Raw genomic sequence first — 23,058 nt, 5'->3', positions numbered from 1 at the left:
TCACAGGGCAGGGGGAGGCTCCTGGCAGAGCTGTGGGGAAACCGACTAAAGGGCAGGAGGGGGAGGAGGAGGAGAGTGGCTGGGCTGTTGATGGCGGCCACAGCTCCCACAGGTTAGCTGGCTCCTCACAGCTGGACCAGGAAGGGGCTCAGGACAGGGGTGGAGGCACTGGCTCCGGAAGGAACAAAATTGCACCTGGGTCTCCAGATGTCAGACTGAGCAGGTAGGGGACAGATTTGGTAAGGGGAGGGTAGAGGGTAATGGGGGCAGAGAAGAGGAGGGGGAGAAGGAGGAGGAATGGGAGGCGAGGGTGAGCGAGCCAGGTGCCCTGTCTTTTCCTCCCTTCCTCTGTTTGAAAACACTTAGCTTGCCTGGCCCCGAGGTCCCTGACACCCCAGGGTCCCTAACATGCCAGGTCTCTAATGCCCTGAGGTCCCTAACACCCCAAGGTCTCTAACACCCGGGAGTCCCACCCCAACATAAACACAAATCTGCCTCCTGCAGCCTATGTCCAAGGCCTGGATGGAGACCACCAGGCAGGGGCCCCCCATCTGCTCCAGGTGAGGGCCAGGACAGGTGAGCTATAAACTCAGGTCCAGGGAGCATGTCTCAGCTGACCTCTGGGCCTCACTGCTCAGAACAGCCTCCCCCATATGTGTTTACTTCTGCTTTGTAAAAACATGCTTTCTTTATCCTTTACACACTGCTGTCTTCCTCCTCACACAAACCCGTTGCCATCAAGTGATTCTGATCTTTTGTGATGCCATGTGACAGAGGAGAACTGCCCCATAGGGTTTCTAGACTGTAATCTTTACTGGAACAGATCACCAGGTCTTTCTCCTGAAGTGCCGCTGGGTGGGTTCCAACCACTGACCTTTTGGTTAGCAGCCGAGCGCTTAACCGTTGCACTACCAGGCCTCCTTTCCTCACACAAAGCAGCTTCAATATGCAAAGCTCTACCTGAGGATCTCGATCAGTCGGCTACTACTGTTCTTTGAAATTTTACTGGGAAATGTTTTCATTTTATTAAGCCCCCAAGGTACGACCCAAAACATGTTTCTTAAAAAGCTTCTATTTGCTGGACTATAAATTGATTATTAATAACCCACGCCAGTCTAAGGCTGCAACAGGAACATGCTCCTTACTCAGAAGCCTCTGACACTGGGCTGGGCTGCACCTGGATGTGGCAACAACCCTCGCTGCCTGCCCTGCACACGGGGGCGGGCGCCTCTGGGTGTCAGCTCTTAGTGGTGTGCAGAGTCACCCTGCCTGTTGTTTTACAGCTGCTTTAAGGTGCCCCGGCTAAAGACTTAAGTACACAGAACTTTTTAAACAGCGTACCACACAATTCACCCACTTAAAGTGCCAAATTCAGTGGTTTCTGGTTTATTCACGGAGTTGTGCAGCCATCACCAAAAACAATTTTAGAACATTTCATGACCCCGAAAAGAAACCCCATGCATTGGCGGGTCCTCTTCTCAATGCCCACAGCTTCCTGCAACCACTGCTCCACGTTCTGTCTCCACAGATTCGCCCGCTCTAGACATTTCACACAAACTGAAATCACACAACGGGTGTGGTCTTTCGGGTCTGACTTCGTTCACTCAGCATGATGTTTTCAAGGCTGATTTATGTGGTGGCGTGCATCAGGACTTCATTTCTCTTTATGGCTGAGTAGTACTCCATTGTAAGCAAGGACCACCCTGTGTGTGCCCATTCATCTGTTGTGGATACTTGGGTTGTTTCTACTTTCTGCCGACTGTGAATAATGCTGCAAACACATTAGCGTACAAGTTTTTGTGTGGTCATATGCTTTCAATTCTCTTGGGTACACACCCAGGAATGGAATTGCTGGGTCTTGTGGTGACCCTTTGTTTAACCTTTGGAGGAACTGCCAGGCTGCCTTCCAGAGTGGCGGCACCATTTCACCGCACGTGATTTTTATCTATGTATAAATTATACCACCTAAGTCAACGTAAGCGCATCATGGCACGGTTAACAGTGGTCTCAAATGGAGTCCTCTTGTTTTGGATTGAATTCAAGTTAGATGTACGAAAGAACAATGAGATCACATACTAAATTTTAGATTTTAGAACAGAGTAATTACTGGAAGTCAGAAATGAGCTTAGGAAAAAGCTGTCTCTCTAGTAAAGCTGTGAGGACTAAGTATAATAACGCCTGTGAAGAGCTGAGCAGAGTGTCTGGCGTAAAGGAGGTTTTCAGTAACGGCTGTTACCTAGCACCATCATCGTCATCTCGGAGAATTATGAAACGACAGTGCTGGCCTCGCAGAGGAGGGCAAGGCCCGGTGAGGCTGACCGGACTCCGGTTCCTACCCCTGACCTTGGCACCAGTCCATTTCTCAGCGCCGTTTCAGAACTCTTCTTTCCGTAAAGGCAGAGGAACACCCAGATGCTGGCTCTGGGGGAGCAGAAGCCAGCTCCAAGCAGCTCAGTGCAAATGACTAACTTGTAACTAAAAATTTCATGGTGGAAAACAAAAAGCCTAAGTAAAACAATGATTGAGGCAAAACCAGGTAGAGGAATTCAATGGTGCAAAAAAACAGGGGCTACAAGAGTGTGGTTGGTTAGGAAAAGAAGGAACTAATATTTGACGAGACTGTTGTCATTAGGTGCAATTTTGTTACTTAGGGTTGGATTCAAAGGGACCTCATGTACAACAGAACAAAACGCTGCCCGGCCCTGCACCATCCTCGGGATCGTTGGTCGCTTTCAATCCATCGTTCCGGCCACTGTGTATCGTGAATATCTTCTCATTTCAGGGGTTCATCTGTTATTGTTGTTAGGTACTCACTGAGTCATTTCCAACTCACAGGTATAACAGAATGGAACACTGACCAGTCCTGTGCCACCCTCACAAGCCTTGCTATGCTTGAGTCCATTGTTGCAGCCACTGTGTTAATCTATCTCGTTGAGGGTCTTCCTCTCTTTTGGTAACCCTCTACTATAGCAAGCAAGCACGATGTCCTTCTCTGGGGACTGGTATGTTCTGATAGCATGTCCAAAGCGTGTGAGTTGAAGTCTTGCCATCCTCGTTTCTAAGTCCAAGACAGATTTGTTCATTCTTCTGGCAGTCCATAGTATATTCAATATTCTTCGCCAGCACCATAATTCAAAGACATCAATTCTTTCTCAGTCTTCCTTATTCGTCGTCCAGCTTTTGCATGCATATGAGGCAACTGAAAATATAGTGGCTTGGATTAGGTGCACCTTAGTCCTCAAAGTGACATCTTTGCTTTTTTAACACTTTCAAGAGGTCTTTTGCAGCAGATTTGCCCAGTGTGGTATGTTGGTTGATTTGACTGCTGCTTCCATGGGTGTTGATTGTGGATCCAAGTAAAATGAAATCCTTGACAACATCAACCTTTTCTCCATTTATCAGGATGTTGTTTATTGGTTCAGTTGTGACGATTCTGGTTGTCTTTACGTTAAGGTGTAATCTATAATGAAGACTGTAGTCTTTGATCTTCATCAGTAAGTGCTTCAAGTTCTCTTCACTTTCAACAAGCAAGGTTGTGTTATCCACATACCACAGGTTGTTAATGAGTCTTCCTCCAATTCTGATGCTGCCTTCTTCATACAGTCCAGCTTCTCGGATTTGCTCAGGATACAACCCTGACACATACCTTTCCTGATTTTAAACCATGGAGTATCCCGTTGTTCCGTTCAAATGACTGTCTCTTGGTCTACGCACAGGTTCCTCATGAGCACAATTAAGTATTCTGGAATTCCCATTATTCACAATGTTATCCATAATTTGTTATGATCCACACAGTTGAATGCCTTTGCATAGTCAATAAAACACAGGTAAACATCTTTCTGGTATTCTCTGCTTTCAGCAAGATCCACCTGACATCAGCAATGATATCCCTAGTTCCACGTCCTCTTCTGAATCCAGCTTGAATTTCTGGCAGTTCCGTGTCAAAGTACTACTGCAACTACTTTTCAATTATCTTCAGTAAAATTTTACTTGTGTGTGATTTTAATTATATTATTAGATAATTTCCATATTCTGATGGATGACCCTTCTTCAATTCTATGAGCTCATCTTCTAGCACTTTATTGGACTATACTCTGCTGTGATCCATAGAGTTTTCACTGGCTAATTTTCAAAGGCAGATTGCCAGACCTTTCTTCTCAGCCTGTTTTAGTTTGGAAGCTCTGCTGAAACTTGTCCACCACGGTGACCCTGCTGGTCTTTCAAATACCGGCTGCACAGCTTCCAGCCTCCCAGCAACAAACAAATCCCCACAACAGCACACACTGACAAGATGGGTGGTGGCTTCAGGGATACACGAGACTATAGAGACAGCATAAGTTTTCAGTGTGTGGCTCACAAATGGACCCCTGGGAATGCCTGACACCCTCCTTAGGGAGTTTAGATTTGTGAGGTCAAAGCCATTTTCATAACAATACTAAGACATGATCTGTTTTTCACTGGGTTGGGTTGACATTTGTAAGATTGTGGAAAAGCAATGGTGGGAAAGCTTGTAGTGTCTTGGCAAGAAGCAGGGCACTAGCACCAAACGGTACCAGGAGCCACCACACTCTCTCTGCTACTTGCTCGCAGTAAAGGAAGAAACACCATTTCACTCAAGAATGTCCTTGGTGAAGTCATAGAATACTTAAATTTATTAAAATTCGACCCTCAAATAAACATCTTTGGAGTATTCTGTAGGGCAAAATGGGAAACAGGCATGAAGACTTCAGTTGTATCCCAGGGGACAATGACTGTCTTGTGGGAAAGTACTGAGGTGACTGTTTGAGTTGCAAGCTCAACTAGCCACTTGTTACATGGAGTTCCATTTACGTATTCTACACTGAAACCTTTCCCCAGGCTTATCTTTCACATGCCAAGGGTGAGAAAGTTTGAAAAGGGCACTCCTTTCTTTAAAATCTAGATTCATTTATGAAGCTTCTCAAGAATCTCTACAAATGAAATGTAGAAAAACATTTAGGGGAAAAAAAAAATCACAGCTGTGCTTGCTTCAAACTGGCAGAAGTGATTAATTAGGTAGTGCTTCTTCGCTTTAAAAGAGAATTCACCAGAGACTTTAAGTAGTCAGGTCCCCCAATGCACCTAAAATAGTTTCAAAATTTCCATTCTCACGCGATTTTCCAGAACCATATCTACTGCTGCATAAAAGGAGGAACACTTGTGCCATGTTCTTTCTCAGACAAACACTAAGAATGTGGGGAAGCTGTGGGGCCCATGCTTCCCACCCACCTAACACCGCTCGGTTGACCAAAGGCAGAGGAGACTGGGCCACACATACCTGATGGTGCCGGTTGGGGAGGGCACAGGGCTGACCATGCTCCGGAGGTCCGGCTCCGGAATGTGGATCTTCAGCGGGGAGATCTGAGGGTAGAGTGGCCGGAGGGGAGACGCTGGGGCTTCCTCTTTGTGGTACAGCGACGTGAACTGGATCTTTATGGCGGTGCTAGGGAACCGAAAGGTACACCTGCACGGAGGGAACATGGCACGTCAGGCACAGGATGGAAAATGAGGGAAAAAGCCTGAACTCAGCACAGAAAGGCTGTAATTAACCTAATAAGATCTAACTTAAAAAACTCTACGGTTCATATGTGCCACAAATGCTATTTTTATGCTTTCATTAGGCTACTCAGCAGAGATTTAGGTTAATTCTGACATCTATTGTCCCTTTACTGGGCATGTAAACAGAAGAGACTTGTATATCCCCAGACAAATAGGTCTGATGTCATCTCCAAAAGAGGTTTCAGGCAGCCAGCCAGTCACTTCCTGTCCACTACAACTGGGGTAGGCGGGGAGTGGTCACCACTTTGCAGAGAACACTTGTTGGAAAAGTGAGGTCACACGGCCACCATTTATGCACGGCCGACCAGACTCCTGCCACGCTCCAGAGAAGACACAAAGCAAATGGTGAATGACAAGGTGGCCACGCAGCCCACACTCACACTGGTGGGAGCGTCAGAAAGCAGGCATTACCGCCTGGAGTTTAACGGACTGCTTTCACAATTAGCTGCTGGGCTTAGAAACCACAAGCCTCAGTTTTTTGACTGCCAAATGACTACGCAAACAAACCAAATGCTGGCAACAACATGAGGCAGCCTCAGGTATCAAAGTCAGTGCCGGCGTGCCTGTATGAGGAAAGCTTACCAGGGTTCATCCATCCTGAGAAACCTCCACCCACAACCCAGCTGGCACTCATCCTGCTCACCTTCGAACGTCTAAGCTGACAGGCTACCAACAAGTTGCTAACTTCTTGCCTTAGTGAAAAACAAACAGTAGCAAGCTGCCTACGTGAAGACAAGTGGCACAGACGACGTGACAATTGCTTAGAAAGGCCCTTTGTAAAAAAAGGTGTGCGTGTGTGCGTGAGCGCGTGCACGCGTGTCCGGGTGGGGTGATGGAAATAATGTGACTATAAACACACACCTGCAACACACTTTGCTAGTTTCACAAAGGCATCTGGGTCCTGCTAAGTGACTCAACAATTCTCAAGAAATGTTCAAGTCTTTGGAACTGTAAGTGGTATGAAGCTATTCCTGACTCTATTTTTAATTCGGTTGTTGTTGTTGGGTGCCATCGAGTGGATCCCAACTCATGGCAACCCCATGTGACAGAGTAGAACTGTCCCATGGGGTTTTCTGGCCTGTAATGTTTATAGGAGCAGATTGCCAGATCTTTTCACCAACCTTTCCATTAGCAGCCAAGCGCTTAACCACTGCGCCACTGGGATCATTTTTAATTCATTAGGAATGTTTAAATACTAAACACCCCGCCAACTTTCCACCAGCACATGCAAACCCCCCATTTACCTGACTCCCCTTCCGGTCTTACGAAAGCGGTTTCCTACAAACAAGGTAAAGAACAGGTCCCAGCTGCCCCATGATGGTGAAGGGCCCACTGTCATGAAGTGACGGGGTGGCACACATATCCACTCTGAGAGCTGAGCCACCCACACTGGATGAAGAAAATCAGCTGGCTGGACTGGGCCAGCACTGGCTCTCCCAGGGAGGAAGCCAGGGAGCAGAAACAGGCTGCAGCCTCTCAAGGTACCAGGCCGCTATCAGATAAAACAAAACAAAACAAACAAAATAATGGTTGCCGTGGAGTTGATGCCGACTCACAGCGCTCCCACGTGTGTCAGAGTAGAACTGTGTTCCACAGGGTTTTCAATGGCTGATTTTCAGAAGCAGACCACCAGACCTTTCTTCCAGGGCTTTGAACCGCCAACCTTTTGGTTAGCAGCTGAAAGCTTAACGATTTGCACCACCCAGGGACATTTGACCCATAGGTACTAGCTTTTATTTTTCAAACCTAAAATCAGAACGAAGGGATTCTCATAGTATTTCCTGGGGTGAGAGACAATCTGGAAGATGTGGCCCCGATACCAAAACGTTAGGGATGGAGGGGGCAGGTGTGTCTCCAACGTACAGTCAACATCGCCCCTGTGGTTTTACTTAAAGGACAGCCCAAAGTGACTTTAAAATATTCTGTAGTTTCCTTCTCATAGGTCGTATTTCAAGAAACGTTTGAAGGCATTTCCACATTCTTCAGTTGCCCTGTGGAGATTTCCTCTGTCAGTATTTGAAAGGTACAGCACACGTTTCTAAGGTGCTTTCTGAAGCTGTGTGGCGTCTCCAGGCCTGGAGGACTGTCCCCTTTTTTTTTAAGTCACAGAGCCAGCGTCCACACAGGCTTAAGAGCCCAAGGATGGGGAGGGTGTCCCTGAACTAGAGATGGAAGGAAAGGGGCTTAGAGCTGGCCGTCCAGCCAAAGGCTCCAGACAGGTGAGCCAGGCCGGCTAAGGTGAGATCCACCTGGAGAAAGACGGGGTTAAGGGTGTATGTCTGTATGTGCGTGCACACGCACTCACACACACACACCTGTTCTCCCCATGATGGGTATGAAGACATTAAAGATAAAGTTTCATAAGACAGTTCCTATGGCCCTTTACCATTAGTTTCTTTCTCCTAATTCCTTCAGCTGTTACAAATAAACTGAAGAAGCCACATTTTACTATTTGCTTAAAGGGTGTCGTCTGACTTTCTGCCTGTGGATGTCCCTGTGTGCATACATGATCACATCATACTTGAGTCACCAGGGCCAAATAGAAGGAAGATGTAGCGTCTGCCCCTAACAGGGTCACAGGCAGACGGGATCCTAAGAAACAGATAGTGTGACAGTGTGCGGAGGTGGCACGGTCCCCAGACGCCAGGTTCTCGCCAGTCTTTCTGGCTTTTGGCCTGGGGCACACCAGCAGGTGATTCTCAGCAGAGGTGAGGGTGCCCATGGAGCACATTCATTTTGGACGCCCCTCTCCTTCCTCATGCTCCTCAGTAGGGTTCCTCAGTGGGGCACTACTTTCTTGATGATAGGAAGTCCACCTGTCTCTTTGCTCACTTCTCTCTTTTACATCTCAAAAGAGACTGATTGAAGATACAACCTATCCAGACAGAGCTGGAGAAAAATGTAGAACAAAATTCTAATCCATAAAAAAGGACCAGACTTACTGGCCTGACAGAGACTGGAGAAACTCCAGAGTATGGCCCCCAGACACTGTTTTAGCTCAATGATGAAGTCACTCCTGAAGTTCACCGTTCCTTCAGCCAAAGATTGGACAGGCCCACAAAACAAAACGAGACTGACGGGGCACACTAGTCCAGGGGCAATGACTAGAAGGCAGGAGGACACAGTAAAGCTGGTAATAGGGAACCCAAGGTTGAGAGGGAGAGTGTTGACGTGTTTGTTGTGGTGTTGGTATCCGATGTCACAAAACAGTATGTCTACCAATTGTTTAAAAAAAAAAAAAAATCAATGAAAGAAAAAAGATACAACCTAATTTTATAGAATGAGTCCTGCCTCATTAACTTAACTGCCTCCAATCCGGCCTCATTAACATCATAGAGGTAGGATTTACAACACACAGGAAAACCACATCAGATCACAAAATGGCAGACAATCACACACATTTTTGGGAGACACAACTCAATCCATGACAGTGCTCCACCTTCAGTCTACAACCCAACCACACACACCGCGAGTCGGTCTCCACCATCCCAAAAACCAAACACACTGCTGTCCAGTTGATTTTGACTCATAGAGACCCTATAGGATAGAGCAGAACTGCCTCATCAGGTTTTGAAGGAGTGACTGGTGGATTCAAACCACCGACCTCTTGGTTAGCAGCCAAGCGCTTAACCACTGCACCACCAAGGCTCCTTCTACTTTCTCAAATCCCTGCTAAAGGCACCCAATGCAAACCGCCACCCACCACCAGGAGGAAGAGGTGCTCAGAGAAAGCTCCATATCTCTTTAAGACCTTCTTGCCCTAATTTACAGAAAGTAGACTAGTGATTGCCTAGGGTGTTGCTAGGAGCTCTGGTGGTGCAGTGATTAAGGGCTCAGCTGCTAACTGAAAGGCTGGGGTTCCAACCCACCAGCCGCTCTGTGGGAGAAAGACGTGGCAGTCTGCCCCTACAAAGATTTACAGCCTTGAAAACTATGAAGCAGTGGGCAATGGGTTTGGTTTTTGTTTGAGGGAGTCCCTGGGTTGTACAAAAGGCTAAGCACTCGACTACTGGCTAAAAGATTGGCGGTTTGAACCCACCCAGAGGCATCCTGGAAGAGTGGCCTGGTGACTTACTTCTGAAAGATCACAGCCATTGAAAACCCTATGGGACAGTTCTACTCTGCATATATGGGGTCACCATGAGTTAGAGTTGATTCAACAGTAACAACAACAACAACAGGGCGGTTGGGCATGGGAAGTAACTGCTAACGGGTATGGGGTTTCCTTTAGGGGTGATGAAAATTCCCTAAAATTCATTGTGCTGATAACGGCGCAGCTCTGTGAATATACTAAAATCCACTGAATTGTATAGTTTAAATGGGTTAATTGCATGCTTTGTGAATTATATCCCAATAAAGCTGTTTTTAAAAAGGTTCTTGCCCTAAAGCACCCATGTTTAGGGTCCACTCCTGTCTTGGGTATTTCCTTGGGCTGAGCTGGTAGTGGCTTGGCATCAGATCACAGGTAAGGGAAAGAGCTGGTTCTGGCCTCCACTCGGCAATCCGTCTGTAGGTCACTGTACCACGCAACAAGCGCAGGGTTGCACGCTGGACGTTGTGACTGGGTGGGGCTCAGACCGCCTTCTCTGACGGTGCTGGAAGAAGAGGACACACAGTTTGTGGGTGGCCAAAGGGGAGCCGGTCCCTGCATACGTATCCTTGTCTCCTTCTGTGATGGATGGATGGCTGGACACAGGGCCGCCCACAGTCCTTGGCCTCTCCTGCCACCAGGTATGGCCCACAGGATGGGAGCGGGTTGTAGCCTTAGAAGGGGAGGGGTGTCTTTATCCCTTCTCCCCTCCCCAATGGGTGGAATGTGGATGTGACGGCAGGAGCTAGGACAGCCACTATGAACCACGAAGTGTACACTGGACCACACAGTGACATCACAAAGAGCGCCTGGAGCTGCCACATCAATTCATGGTAAGACTGTTAGACAAAAAAGAAAGCAACATCTCTCATTTGAACCTGTCATTCTGACCTTTGTTACAAGAGCAAAATTGACACCCCATCTCAGAGTTTGGATGATGAGAGAAGCCCCCAAGCAGAGGCTGTGCAGGAGCCAGGAGGGTGGGAGCTCTGTCCCTCCCAGGAGGTCAGAGCTCAGGAAGGAGGTCCTCAGAGAGTGGGGGCACAGGGTTACCCTCACCCACCTGTCAGAGCTGGAGGTGAATCAGGGACAGGCACAGACCACCCACCCACCCACTCTGATTCACAGTGACCCTGTAGGACAGGGTAGAACTGCCCCATAGGGTTTCCAAGGCTGTAGTATTTACCAAAGCAGAATGTCACATCTTTCTCTCACAGAGTGGCTGGTGTGTTCAAACCACCGACCTTTTGGTTCGCAGCCAAGTGCTTAACCACTGCACCACCAGGGCTCCCTACAGACCACCAGAGGAAAAAAACAAGGCAATCATCAATGCAGCAAAGACACTGGAGCAGGAAGGCACCGGCCACGTGCTGACTCCACGGCTCAGCCATGACACCATCACCTCCCACAGTGGGTGGCCAACAGTGTCCAAGGACACACACAGGCAACACGATACACAGCAGTTTGGGCCGTGATTCACAAAGCACTTCAGAAGCAGTGCCCCTGCAACGGGAAACCTGGAGCCTTTCCTGTTAAGCCTCACATCACTATTTGGCCTTTTAAACTATGTATACTTATTATTTTGATTTTTTAAAAACGTAAAAAATTTCACTGAAAAACGAAGGCTTGATTCTGGGCTGATGCAGGTGACGCTGGAATTGCGGGCTGAGTGTGCTCTGTCAGGCTCGGAGGGGGGCAGACATGGGCAGCCCCTGCCTTCCTTCCTGAAGCCAAGCAGCACTTCCGCACACACAGGCTCACTGGGAGAAGAAAGCCAAACTGAAGAAGAACCCAGCTACTGGAGAATCTGTAAACACTCCTAAGAGCCTAGGAAACCCTCTGGGGACGGTTCTGCTGTCATATGAGGTCACTATGACTCAGGATGGTCTCCAAGGCACACAACAACAATAACAACAAAAACAAAACCAAGCACTTTTCCTCCCCATCCCTCCAGGCCCAAGAGGCACTGAACAGTGGAGCCAGATCCCCGCCTGGGCCTGGGGCAGGTATGGGCCCGCAGAGGGAGGTAGGACCATGTGGTGCGTAGGGCGGGCTCCCTAACACCCCTCTGTGGCAGGCAGAAACAGAAGCCAGGAATGCGGGGACACCCCACAGCCAAGGAGGGGAAGGCCCTAGGACACGTGGGCGACCAGCCCTGGCAGCCTGAGGAGAGTAGGGGGGAACAGCTGCAGGGTGTCGGTGGGGACAGCAGGGCCCCAGAGGCTCCAGACTTACCAGATTCCCGTGTTCTGCTGTGAGCTGGGAAAAGGGGCCCCTGGGGCTTGAAAAGGGTAGGTATATGAAAATGTTAATACCTTCAAAATGCTATTAACTCTAATTGTGTAACAATCAGAACTATCAGGGTGACGTTTTTTCTTAAGAAATCTGGCCAAAAAAAATAAAGATGTCACTTCACGCAGGAAGTTTCTAGAACCGAACCTGAGAAGGTGTTAGAGCACAATCCTAGGGAAGTAACAGTGAACGCATGTTGAAAGAATGAGTGACCAGAGAAGGGCCGGCAGTCTGTAGCTGGTTCTTTCCTAAACAAAGACCTACTTTGTTTGTGGGGTTTTCAAATTACATTTCCCTTCAATTCTATTTTACCAAAAATCCCTGAGCAGCCTAGAGATAAGTGGAGGAAAAGTTATATGGCATCTGAAAGAACCTTCCAGCGCTGTACATCTTTGGACAGGCCCCTCACTGCAGCAGCCCCAGTTCCCTTGTCAGTAATTACAGCATGTACATCATAGGGTACTTCTGAGTACTAATGGGCCCTTCTGAGCAGAGCACATGACAGTGTAAAGATGCACTGAAGACAGTCCCTAGGGGACATGGCAGTGTCTGCGATACACAGAGAGGTAGCAACGGCAGGGAATGGATGGTGCAGTGCGGCGGCTAACAGCCTGGGCTCAGAGTCCCTGGGTGGTACCGTTAACATGAGCGGCTGCTAGCCAAAAGGTTGGAGGTCCAAGTCCACCCAGAGGTGCCTCGGGAGAAAGGCCTGGTGATCTACTTCCAAAAAATCAGCCATTGGACATCGTCTGGAGTACAGTTCTACTCTGTCATAATGGGGTCTCTGTGAGTCGGAGTCGACTTGATGAAAATGGATTTGAAAGTCAGACAAACCTGCTGGGCGTGCGGCTGCCTGAATCCTGCAGCAGGGAGCGGCACGTTCTGGAGTCTCAGGCTGTCACCCGGCAGACCAGGTGACCCAGCACCTGGCCTGAGCAGTGGCAAGGTCCCAAGTGGTGGGGGGTAGCACTGAGTGGTGCCCAGTGCATAGCCAGTGGCCAGTGAGCTTTCACCTCAATGAGGGCATTATGAGGCAAGGGCAGAAGATGAGAGGAGATAGCCTGGAGCTAGGCTGGCCTGACAGGAGCCGCTCTTTCTGCAAAATGCCCTTTTATGCTGTTACAGTGTCCTTCAGGAAACAGAAGACTCCAGAATGGGAAGTACTACTAGATTTCACAGCGGCCGTGTGTTTTCTAGAAGCCCTGTGAGGCGTCAGGCCGAGCCTGGTTTTATGTGTGATCCCGAGGGGGGCCAGCCCAAGGGAGGGAGAAGGTCACGTGGCTGGGGCCCAGCAGACAGGGGAAAGCCGGGAAACCAGCAGAGCTCGATTCAACAGGGCAACACCCTCCCACTTCCCCGCCCATCCAGACTGTGTACAGGCAACGAGGCCATCTTCCTGGGGTGGCCGGGGACCACAGGCGGTTTTCATTTACGTAAGGTCTGAAATTAGAACTCCAGGAGGCATCAGTGGCTCTGTGTGTTATAAGCACTCCAAAGAAAAGTCAGGCTGTTCAGGAAATGGCTTTGCAAGAAACCTTTACATATAAAATCCCCAAATGAAAGAGTCAAAGCATTTTGACAATTTCCATTTTTTTTAACCTAAAGTATTTTCTATTAACAATTTCTTAATACATTTTCATAGAACACCCCCAGAATGAACAAACCACGGGTGCCTGCTACACTGGAGACACGACTTGACCGTGCATAAGCAGCACCACAAAATGGCAAAGGGAACACAGACCTAAGCCGAGGCAGGGGGTTAAGCACGGCTCTGGGCGACAGAAGCACAGACTCAAGCCAGAGAAAGCAAGAGGCAGCCAGAGGCAGAGACGTGAGCAGCGGCGAGACCGTGAGTCGCCAACACACCAGCACGGATTCTTGAAGCCCGTGGTGATCGTCAAAGAGTGAACCATTCATCACAAAGGCTATTTTTCCAAACGGCTGGGTCTGTGTCTCCATCAATGAGGGAGACCCTGGCCCACGGAACCTGGGACCCAGGGAACACACAGCATCCCAGCAGAAGCCCCAGCAGTGGAACGTCGAGGTCAGGGGGCCATCCTCCTGTGGACACGCCCATTCCTTTACCGAGGTTTATCAGACTTGAAACACAACCAAGCAAAACCACTCTGCAAGGCAAGCTACAAGCTTGACAGCTAGGAAAATTCAATGTGGCACAAAGTCTTCAATACCTGGGAAAGCAAGGACCTCTAAGATGTCACTGAGAAGCGCCCAAGATCACCCAAGGTGACAACTGCAGGAGCTGTGGCGTAGGGAACCCCACTTCCAGATCTCCTGGGTTTCCTGAAGTCCAATTCCACATGGACATGGCCCTTCGAGGAATCCCCCGTACTCATGTTTTACGTGTAAAACAAGAGGGAAGGCGGGTTGTCCTGGGCTTAGCCAAGGCGGGAAGTCACAGTGGCGATGTTGGGGCCGTCCCTCGAACAGACGCCGTGGGGACAGACTGTGCTTGCTGCTGGCTTGCTCAGGATGAGCCCTGCTCACTGTGACGTCAGTCACAATGCAAGTTCGCCTTTTATCTTCCTTCCCACATACTGAGTTAAAGAAAACGCTTTAAATCAAAGTGGCTTCCTTGGCAGATGTTCTTAAAATGCTGTCCGCAGTAGAGCAACCTGATGGTTGCTGGGCACCTGATAGCTCCTGAGCCTGAGACACATTCCCCAACATCATCTGCTCCGCTGAGCCTTCCTGGGCAGCCTGCCCACACCGGGCCAGGCTCCCGTGTGGGGCAGGTTCTGCCCTCAGTACTACTGGACCATTGGCTCCTGGAGGACCCATCATGCCAGCGCCTTTCTGCTCCCCTGCCACATAGTGCTGCCCTGGGCAGAAAGTCAATCAGTGTACATGCATGCGTGCACACACACACGCGCACACACTCACACCCACACGCACACATACATGCACATATGCACACACATGCACACTCACATGTGCACATATACACCCACACATACACACATACACACTTCACATGTACTTTTACTGCCCATGAGCATGTAAACATTTATATAGCTGTGTGTCAGGAACTCAAACACTATTAGGAGGTAAACACCTGTAAACAAGGACAAGGCAGAATGAAACAAGCGACCCACCAAGAGAACACGGAGGCATGATGGCTAGAACTTCTGCTTGCTGGGACTTCCAAAACCCACGGATCCTGGGTGACCTTGCAGCAGTATTGACAATACCTCCATCACTGCGTCTAGGGCAATCTATGAGCCAAAGAATCAGTGTTGTCACCCCAACAGTTAGTTAATGATGCAAGGACACGATCACTTTTTTTTTTTTTTTAAAGACAGGGTCCTGTGAAGATGGAAGCTTCTCGGCTGGCCCCACCTACTATCCCTGAGCTGGAGCTGCTGCCTGTGGTCAGGGGTACTGACCAAAAACAGGGCTGGGGTGGGGGTGGGCGTGGGAGTGGTTGGCAGTAGCGGTGGCGGAGCAGTCTGTGCCATGATCAATTGTCTTCTCTTCAGACTCACCTGGAAACAAATGCTACCGCTGTCCCCATGTTATCTTATCTACCACTGCTCCTGCCCCTCTGGAACGCACAGGGTTTGAAAGTATGAAAATGACGCCGGCTGAGAGGGTGAGGGAAGAGCCAGGTCTGACAGAGGCCGCTCAGTGGCAGCACGAGGAACCACTGCGTTCATTCTTGCACGATGACCAGCGAGCACTGGTAACGCGCCTCCTCAGCTCCCCGGCCCCATCTCGTGAGGGCCACAGGTCTGACTCGGAGTTCTGGACGGCGAGTGAGGACGTTAAGCCAGTCATGGGGAAAGGTAGCACGGCCTCCTCTGGCCTTCAGCACGAATGCAGGAGGGGACACATTCCACTTTAGAATAGTCTGCAAAACTGAGGTCTTTGCCTAAGCCTTACTTAACATGAAGTCCAATCACGAGGACATACAGTGCTAGTTTGCTATTATTATATTGCCAGGTTCTGTACGCTGAGCACTTTAAGTGTACAAACTAAGCAAAACATGCCATCCCTCTGACGTGCTAGCTATATTTAAACACAACCATTTAAAAAATACTAGAAGGGTCTGTGTGTCTGTCATTATTTCCCCCATCACACACGGTGGGCACAGGAAGTACCTAGAACAGGCATGTGTACAGAGATCAAAGTTCATCAGTGGTCACCAGGGGTGGGCAGGAGGGAGGGGGAAAGAGGTCTCAGTGCTTTGGGGACAGCGAGCTTCCGTTCAGGGTGATGGGAACATTTGGGAATGGTTGATGGTGATGGACGTATTTAATGTCACTAAGCTGTACATGTGAAGGCTGCTGAAACTGCGAATGCTTTCTTACTATATATTCACTACAATAAAAAAATGTATACCAAAAAAGAAAAACAAAACCAAAACAGGAGTGCAAAGACAGGGGACTTCAGTACAAAGCAGCTGCTGAACTGCAGAGAGGAGGGTGCTGGGAGCGAGAGGCAGGGGTGGGGAGGAAGAAACAAAAGAAAACTCATCAGAAATCAGCTCTTCATGTTTATTTTCTGAATTCTGGCAACTCAAAAAGGCCCCCGCCCAATGCTGCTAAACCAGAGCTGGTAGGCGGGACCTGGCCTGGACAGAGTCCCTCAGAAAGGAGGCTTCTGTCTCCAAATGGGACAAATGGGTGGTCCATAGGAGATCTTGTCTGTAAGTGCTCAGCTCTTCCAACAGAAATTGTACTGGCGAAGCACACAGAAGCTCCTGTCCTCATCACTGGGACCTCACTCTCCAGATTAAATTTCCTTTAATGCCTCCCTTCTGATACCAAAGGAAAAGACACGCATAGGTCCAAAGAGAACCGTGAAGTACAAGCTAAAATAAAAAGCCAGCCCACTTGTCTACACAGGGCAGGCAGTCTCTGGATGCCTTGGCATATCACTTCCTTGCTCACGCCGGCTTACCTTCCTAATTTGGAGACTCCGACCAGGCACACACCCAGCCTCGAACGGAAGCAGCTATACAGAGCCAGCAGCACAGAACCACGCAGGCAAGTGCGGGCCACGAGTGTGGGCGCTCCACCCTCTGCTGCCTGGGATACGGTGTGGCCTTGGCCCCTGTCCCCGAGAACCGAAACACAGCAAAGAGAGGAGGAGCCTGGGAACAGCCGCAGCCAGCAGGGATTGGGACATGATTGGAAATCCACAGCCTGCCAGCTTGGGGTGGCGGCAGGCGGGGATGTGTGTACACGACAAGGGGTATCCTGTGCAGCACCCCAAAAGCCCAGCAAGTCCTGGTGCTTCGGTCGGCACAGATAAAACGTCAGCTGAGCCTCAGGGTGCTTCTCAACAAGGTGGCGCCTGACCCTACCACCAGAGAGTGAAAGAGAAAGCCCGTCTGCACTCCACGCCCTTCTGATTGCTGCAGGAGAGGCAGTGAGTCCCCAGGGCTGACTGGTTTCCTGAAAGAGTATCTGAGCCAGGTTTCGATTTGGGTCAGAACAGTAAAAAATAACTCAATCACACTCCACACACCCACTGATAGCTCTCTCCAAAGAAGCGCCACCACCCTGGCTCCTCTAAGGAGACACTGCGCCATGTTCTGCTGCAAAAGTAAGGGGACACAGCGCGCCCTTTCAGGGTGCTGGGGTGCTCCTCCCCTCGGCAACGGCCTGAGAGCTGTCATCTAGACAAGCAGCTCCACCTACCAGCACAACACAGACTTTACAGGGATGACCCGACCACGGAGGAGTGTGGGATATGAGACAGCCTGTGGCTTGTGCACACGGGTGAGGCACCTGCAGGGGCTGCACCTCAGTGTGACCTGACCTGGCCCAGGGATGGGGTCACGGGTATGCATGTGCTGGGCGGGATGTACAGAAGGCAGAGGCAGGAGGGAGGGCAGGGACGCAGGCTGCCCACCCAGTACCCACTTCCCTCTTCCTTCCCGTTTTCTTCTGGGTGGGCATGCACACAGATAACAGAGGCCATCTCCCAGTTCCCTTGCAGTTATGACCACTGAAATGTGCATGGAACCTAACGGGGAGATGTGCAAACAAGTCTCTTAAGAGGTGGACAGACAGCTATCAAGTAAGAATTACTGCCATCACCCCTTCCTCCCGCTTGTCGCCTAAAATGGAAATGTAATGACTGGTGCCTCAGCAGCCATCCTGGGCAAGGAGGTCACCTTGAGAATGGAAGCCTTATTCTAAGAAGAGCGGTGCAGAAAAACAGAAGCCTGGATATTTGATGAGTGTGGAGCAGTCCAAGCTCAGCACGTACTGCTGTCTGTGATACAGGCAAAAGAGCCACATTAAACACACCCACACAACAACAACGACACAAAACCTCATATCCTTTATCTGACAACAGCATATAACACAGTACCAACACAAAACTTCGTTTCCTTTACACAGCACAAAACACGTAACAACACAAAACTTCATTTCCTTTACCCAACAACAGCATACAACACAACAATGATGACACAAACCTTACATTCTTTACACAACAACGCACCCACATAACACCACAAAACCTCATATCCTATACCCATCAATAGCACACAACACATGACACAAAACCTCGTATCCTTTACACAACAACAAAACACACAACAACATAAAACCTGGGATCCTTTACACATTTTGGACAAAAAAAAAACTACTTGGCTTTAAGAAGGAAAATAAATCATAGCTCTCTACTGAAGGAAAAACAAGCTGTGGACTGGTGCTGAGTCACAACTGAGGGGTGGCCCCACTGCCAAGGCTGCCTGGCCCCCAGCAGTCCCCGTCCACAGCACCAGGAGCTGCTTCTGCAAGTCAGTACACGACTCCAGAACCCAAAATACCTAACGCCCTAAGAAAAGCCAAGCAGCAGAAAATGCCAGGCCATCTAACTTTCTCAGAAACAAATGGTGATGGTTCTGAGCAAGATCTGCTGGGAAGAGCAAACGGGCCAGAACGTGCTTCCTGAATCCCTGTGAGCACTCACTGTTTGTCTGTACCCATGGAGATCAGCCTCAGCCACAAGGAAAATCATCTGCGAGGCCTGCGAGTATTTCCAGAGCCTGGTGGGACACGCAGGCCCCACGAGCCACCAAGGAGGACAGGGGCTCTGTTTACTTAGTTCTGTGTGCTGAGAACTCAGCAAGACCACTCCCAGATGGCCCTCGGAGAAGAATGTAAACCACGTCGGCTCAGCACGTACCGAAAACAAGAACAGCGTTCAGAAGACAAATGACTGCCTTTCTATAGCCCCAGATAAAATCAGGGCATTCCTCGGCTTAGAAACCTTCTGTGGCTCTTGGAAGAAAACCCAAACTCCTGCCCAGCTTCCACACCGCATGTCCCGGCCGCACCCTCACCCTGGTCTCCTGCCCAGGGCTTGCAGTGGCTGTGCCCCTGCCTGCCCAGAGCATTCTTGCCCACCTCTGCCCAACCAACTCCCCCTCAGCATCTGTGCCCACGTCCTCCGAAAGTTCGTCTCTGCCCGCAGAGGCTCAAATAAAACCAGTTGCTGTTGAGTGGACTCCAAGTCATGGTGCCTCCATGTGTGTCAGAGTAGCACTGAGCTCCATCGGGTTTTCAGTGGCTAATTTTTCAGGAAAAAAAAAAAAAATTTTTTTTTTTTAGACTTCCAGACCTTTCTTGTGAGGCACCTCTGGGTGGACTCGAATCTCCAACCTTTCAGTTAGCAGTTGAATGCTGAACTGTTTGCACCACCCAGGGGTCTCTCCATAAAGATCACAGCCACGAAAACATTCAGAGAGCACAGTTCTACTCTGTAACACAAGGGGACACCATGACTCAGACTCGACTCAATGGCATAGGGTTTGGTTTTGGTTTTGTGTGGATCCATGATTACTTCAAAATAATAAGTGCATCTGTGGAGCTGGGGACCCTGTCTGGAGAGCCACATGATGCCAGGGCTCGAGGCTGGCAGCACCTCATTTCACCAGGGATCACAACACACAAAGGGGGAGCCCTTACTGTTCTCCATTGCAAAGCTGAAACATCATGTGAAAGGAACAGAAAAGGCTAAGGTCCACTCATCCACACAAAGCAATGTCTGCAGATGTTTACCAGGACAAGAAGGTGAAGATGAGGGATATTCTACTGCTTTCATAATAGAGGGAAAAAACCCAAGATGCTGAGACAAAACCTGAGGTCGCAACTCAAACACATCCTCAACTCAAGGATGAGGGTCATACTGAGTTCCTGCTAAGGGTGATGAAAAAATCTGGAAATGGACAGTGGGGATGGCTGTACAACATGATGAATATAGTTAATGTCATTCAACTGTGCACATAAAAAATGGCTAAAGTGGCAAATGTTTTGTTATATGTATTTCACCACAGTTAAAAATATTTCAAAAAGAACTATGGTCTTCAATGAAGAGTTCAATTACGCTATAAAGGAGCATGGACTAGCATGCTATAACTAAAAATATATCAGGAAGGCCTGATGATCAGCACCCGTAAAGATTATGGCCAAGAAAACCCTATGGGGCAGTTCTTCTCTGTCACACAGGGTTGCTATGAGTCGGAATCAACTCGATAGCACTCAACAACAAATGTAATTTTAGAATGAATGGTAGTTAGAGATGAGCTTTGTCTTATAAATGAAGACACTGATGCCCAGAGAGACCAAGTGGCCTCCCCCCAGCCCCGCTCTGCATGGAGCCCCACTCACCCCTTCACCCAGAGGGAGGCTCTCCAACGAACACAGACACAAGCCAGGACCAGTTTTAATAACTAAAAAAAAAAAAAAAGTCAAGCAACCAGCTTAAAATAATTCATAAACTCAAAGCTTGTAACTGTAGGTTCTCCTTGCCTTTCTAAGCCGGTTCTGACTATGTACATGAATGTTTAAACATGCCCCAGACTAGACCACAGGAGGATGAGACCCTCGGCACTCTGCACACAGCCCTGGCACTGTGGACCCCAGCACCTCTCACCAAGTGCCTGGGCCAGGCTGGCCCACAGCAGGTCTCTTGTCGATGCTAGTTCCCCCAAGTGGACAAGGCAGGTGTTCCCCTATACCTCCTTACAACTCGCCTCAGCACTGTCACTCTCATTTCAGAGCGTCAGAAAGCCACTCCAGCATGATGACAGCCAGGCTCATGGCGCCGCTGACTCCCCAGCAACTCTGAGGAACGCAGCCCAATCTGCCACGTCTTTGGACACGACCTCAGGAAAGACCAATCACCAGAAAAAGACATCATGGTTGGTAAAGTGGAGGGTCAGCGAAAATGAGGGGAATTCTTCATGAGATGGATTGACCCAACAGCCGCAACAACGAACTCAAACGTACCGTTGATGGTGAAGATGGTGCAGGACCCAGCAACATTTCGTACTGTTTGTTGTTCATGGGGTGGCTGTGAGTCAGAGTCAGACACTAGGACAACTAACAAAAACAATTACAAATCCCAGCTGCTGGTGACCTTGCTGAAGTCTGGACACTGCCATCCTGCGGCACTGGAAGGAGTGTTGTGTTTGTCTGTTTGAACTACCTCCACAGAATCCTTATCTGCAGCGAGCCAACTGGGCCTGTGAATGGTCCTTTTGATGGAGTCCCTGAGAGCCTGGGAGCCTCTGGCCAGGACTTGGTGGATGACACCCAATTTAATAGCTCGGCAGGATTTCTGGCAGGACTGATCCCTATCGTCAGCTACAGGGAGAAACAAAGAGAGAGGCAAAGAGAACTCGCACAGTTTCATATTTCACAACAGCGGAGTGTTTCAAAATCTCTTCTCCATTCATTCTGAACTTGGCTGGGAGCTGACTGTTGATAAACAGAAGGCCTCTCATAGGTTAGGCATGCTTGCTATCTGGCCCCTTGGAAAAAGGAGGGCAGGGCGAGCCTGGAGAGCTGGAGCCATCGGGCCACCCATGCAAGTGTGCACGGCCCCAGCCCACAGCCCCACACCATGGCCGTTAACACCTGAGCCCAACTTGGACAACTTCACTCGGAGGCATGCCACCAGGGAAGGAAGGCAGCTATTCATGATCTTTCCTACATGCTCTGTCAGGAATCCATCTACACTTCCTTGGAGCAAAATCCTAAATGTTTTCTGCAGCCACAAAACCCACCTGACCAGAAAGGCTAGCCTTCACACTCTTGTCTATAACCTGTCAGTGGCTGGTTGGTGTTTCTTCTGGTCCAGGGAGAAGACGACACAGGGCAGTGCTGTAATGAGAGGATGCCTGTGTACACCTCTGTGTGCACACGGCATCTCGAAGTGCACCTGCGCATGCACACAGAACTTCTCAAAGTGCATGAGAAAACACATTAACCATGGTTTTCGTTGGAGAATGGAACTCGAGTGGGAAGGAGACTTACATTAAATGTCACGCCCCACCTGTAGAAGTACCCAGAAGCTGACTGTCCAAGGAAGGGGATGGGATGAGAGAGAAAGATTTTACCACATACCTCCTGAGTTCTGACCCAAGGGAACACATCGCTTATTCAGGAAATATTTTAATCAAAATTCGCAAAATGTGCCTTGCAAAAACAAACCTGTTGCCATCCAGTTGATTCCAACTCAGAGAGACCCTATAGGGTTTCCAAGAAACGCCTGGTAGATTTCAACTGCCAACCTCTTGGTTAGCAGCTGAACTCTTGACCACTACATCACAAATAAAAGAGTACCCTTGCTTTTAGGAAAGAAGGTAAGAATTCAGATGAAGGCAGGGAAGAACTGGATCTTATCTTTAAACCAGGTGTGTCTCGAAGAGGGCAGAGGTCAAGCTTCTCCCCTCAAACCTAACCTGAGGTTAAGACGAAGCGGTTAGCAGCTGTAGCTCTTAACCACTATGGTACCAGGGTTTCCTTTTGGTTAGTAGTTGACTTAAACACCTCAAAGATGAGTGAGAGACCAAAAGAAAGGAGAGTGGTTATTAGCCCTGGTGGTGCAGTGGTTAAAAGCTCGGCTGCTAACCAAAAGGTCAGCAGTTGGAATCCACCAGCCGCTCCCTGGAAACCCTATGGGGGCAGTCCTACCCACCCACTGCCGTCGAGTTGATTCTGACTCATAGCAACCCTATAGAACAGAGTAGAACTGCCCCATAGAGTTTCCAAGGAGCGCCTGGTGGATTCGAAGTGCTCACCTCTTGGTTAGCAGCCATAGCACTTAACCACTAT

At 49.2% G+C, this 23,058-nt stretch overlaps 1 protein-coding gene across 3 annotated transcripts in view; it reads right to left on the bottom strand.

The window, feature by feature from the left end:
- FOXK1 (forkhead box K1) overlaps window positions 1–23,058 on the bottom strand; it is a 68,844-nt gene that overhangs the window by 17,127 nt on the left and 28,659 nt on the right. For all 3 annotated transcript variants that reach the window (XM_049902851.1, XM_049902852.1, XM_049902853.1), the window contains exon 2: window positions 5,297–5,482. In XM_049902851.1, the coding sequence (XP_049758808.1) occupies window positions 5,297–5,482 (186 nt within the window). The remainder of the gene's footprint in view (window positions 1–5,296; window positions 5,483–23,058) is intronic.

This window comes from Elephas maximus, chromosome 12 (genome assembly GCF_024166365.1).
Source record: "Elephas maximus indicus isolate mEleMax1 chromosome 12, mEleMax1 primary haplotype, whole genome shotgun sequence".
Taxonomy (NCBI): Eukaryota; Metazoa; Chordata; class Mammalia; order Proboscidea; family Elephantidae; genus Elephas; species Elephas maximus.
The sequence above is the reverse complement of the archived record's forward strand: the minus strand, read 5'-3'. Positions and strand labels throughout refer to the sequence as shown.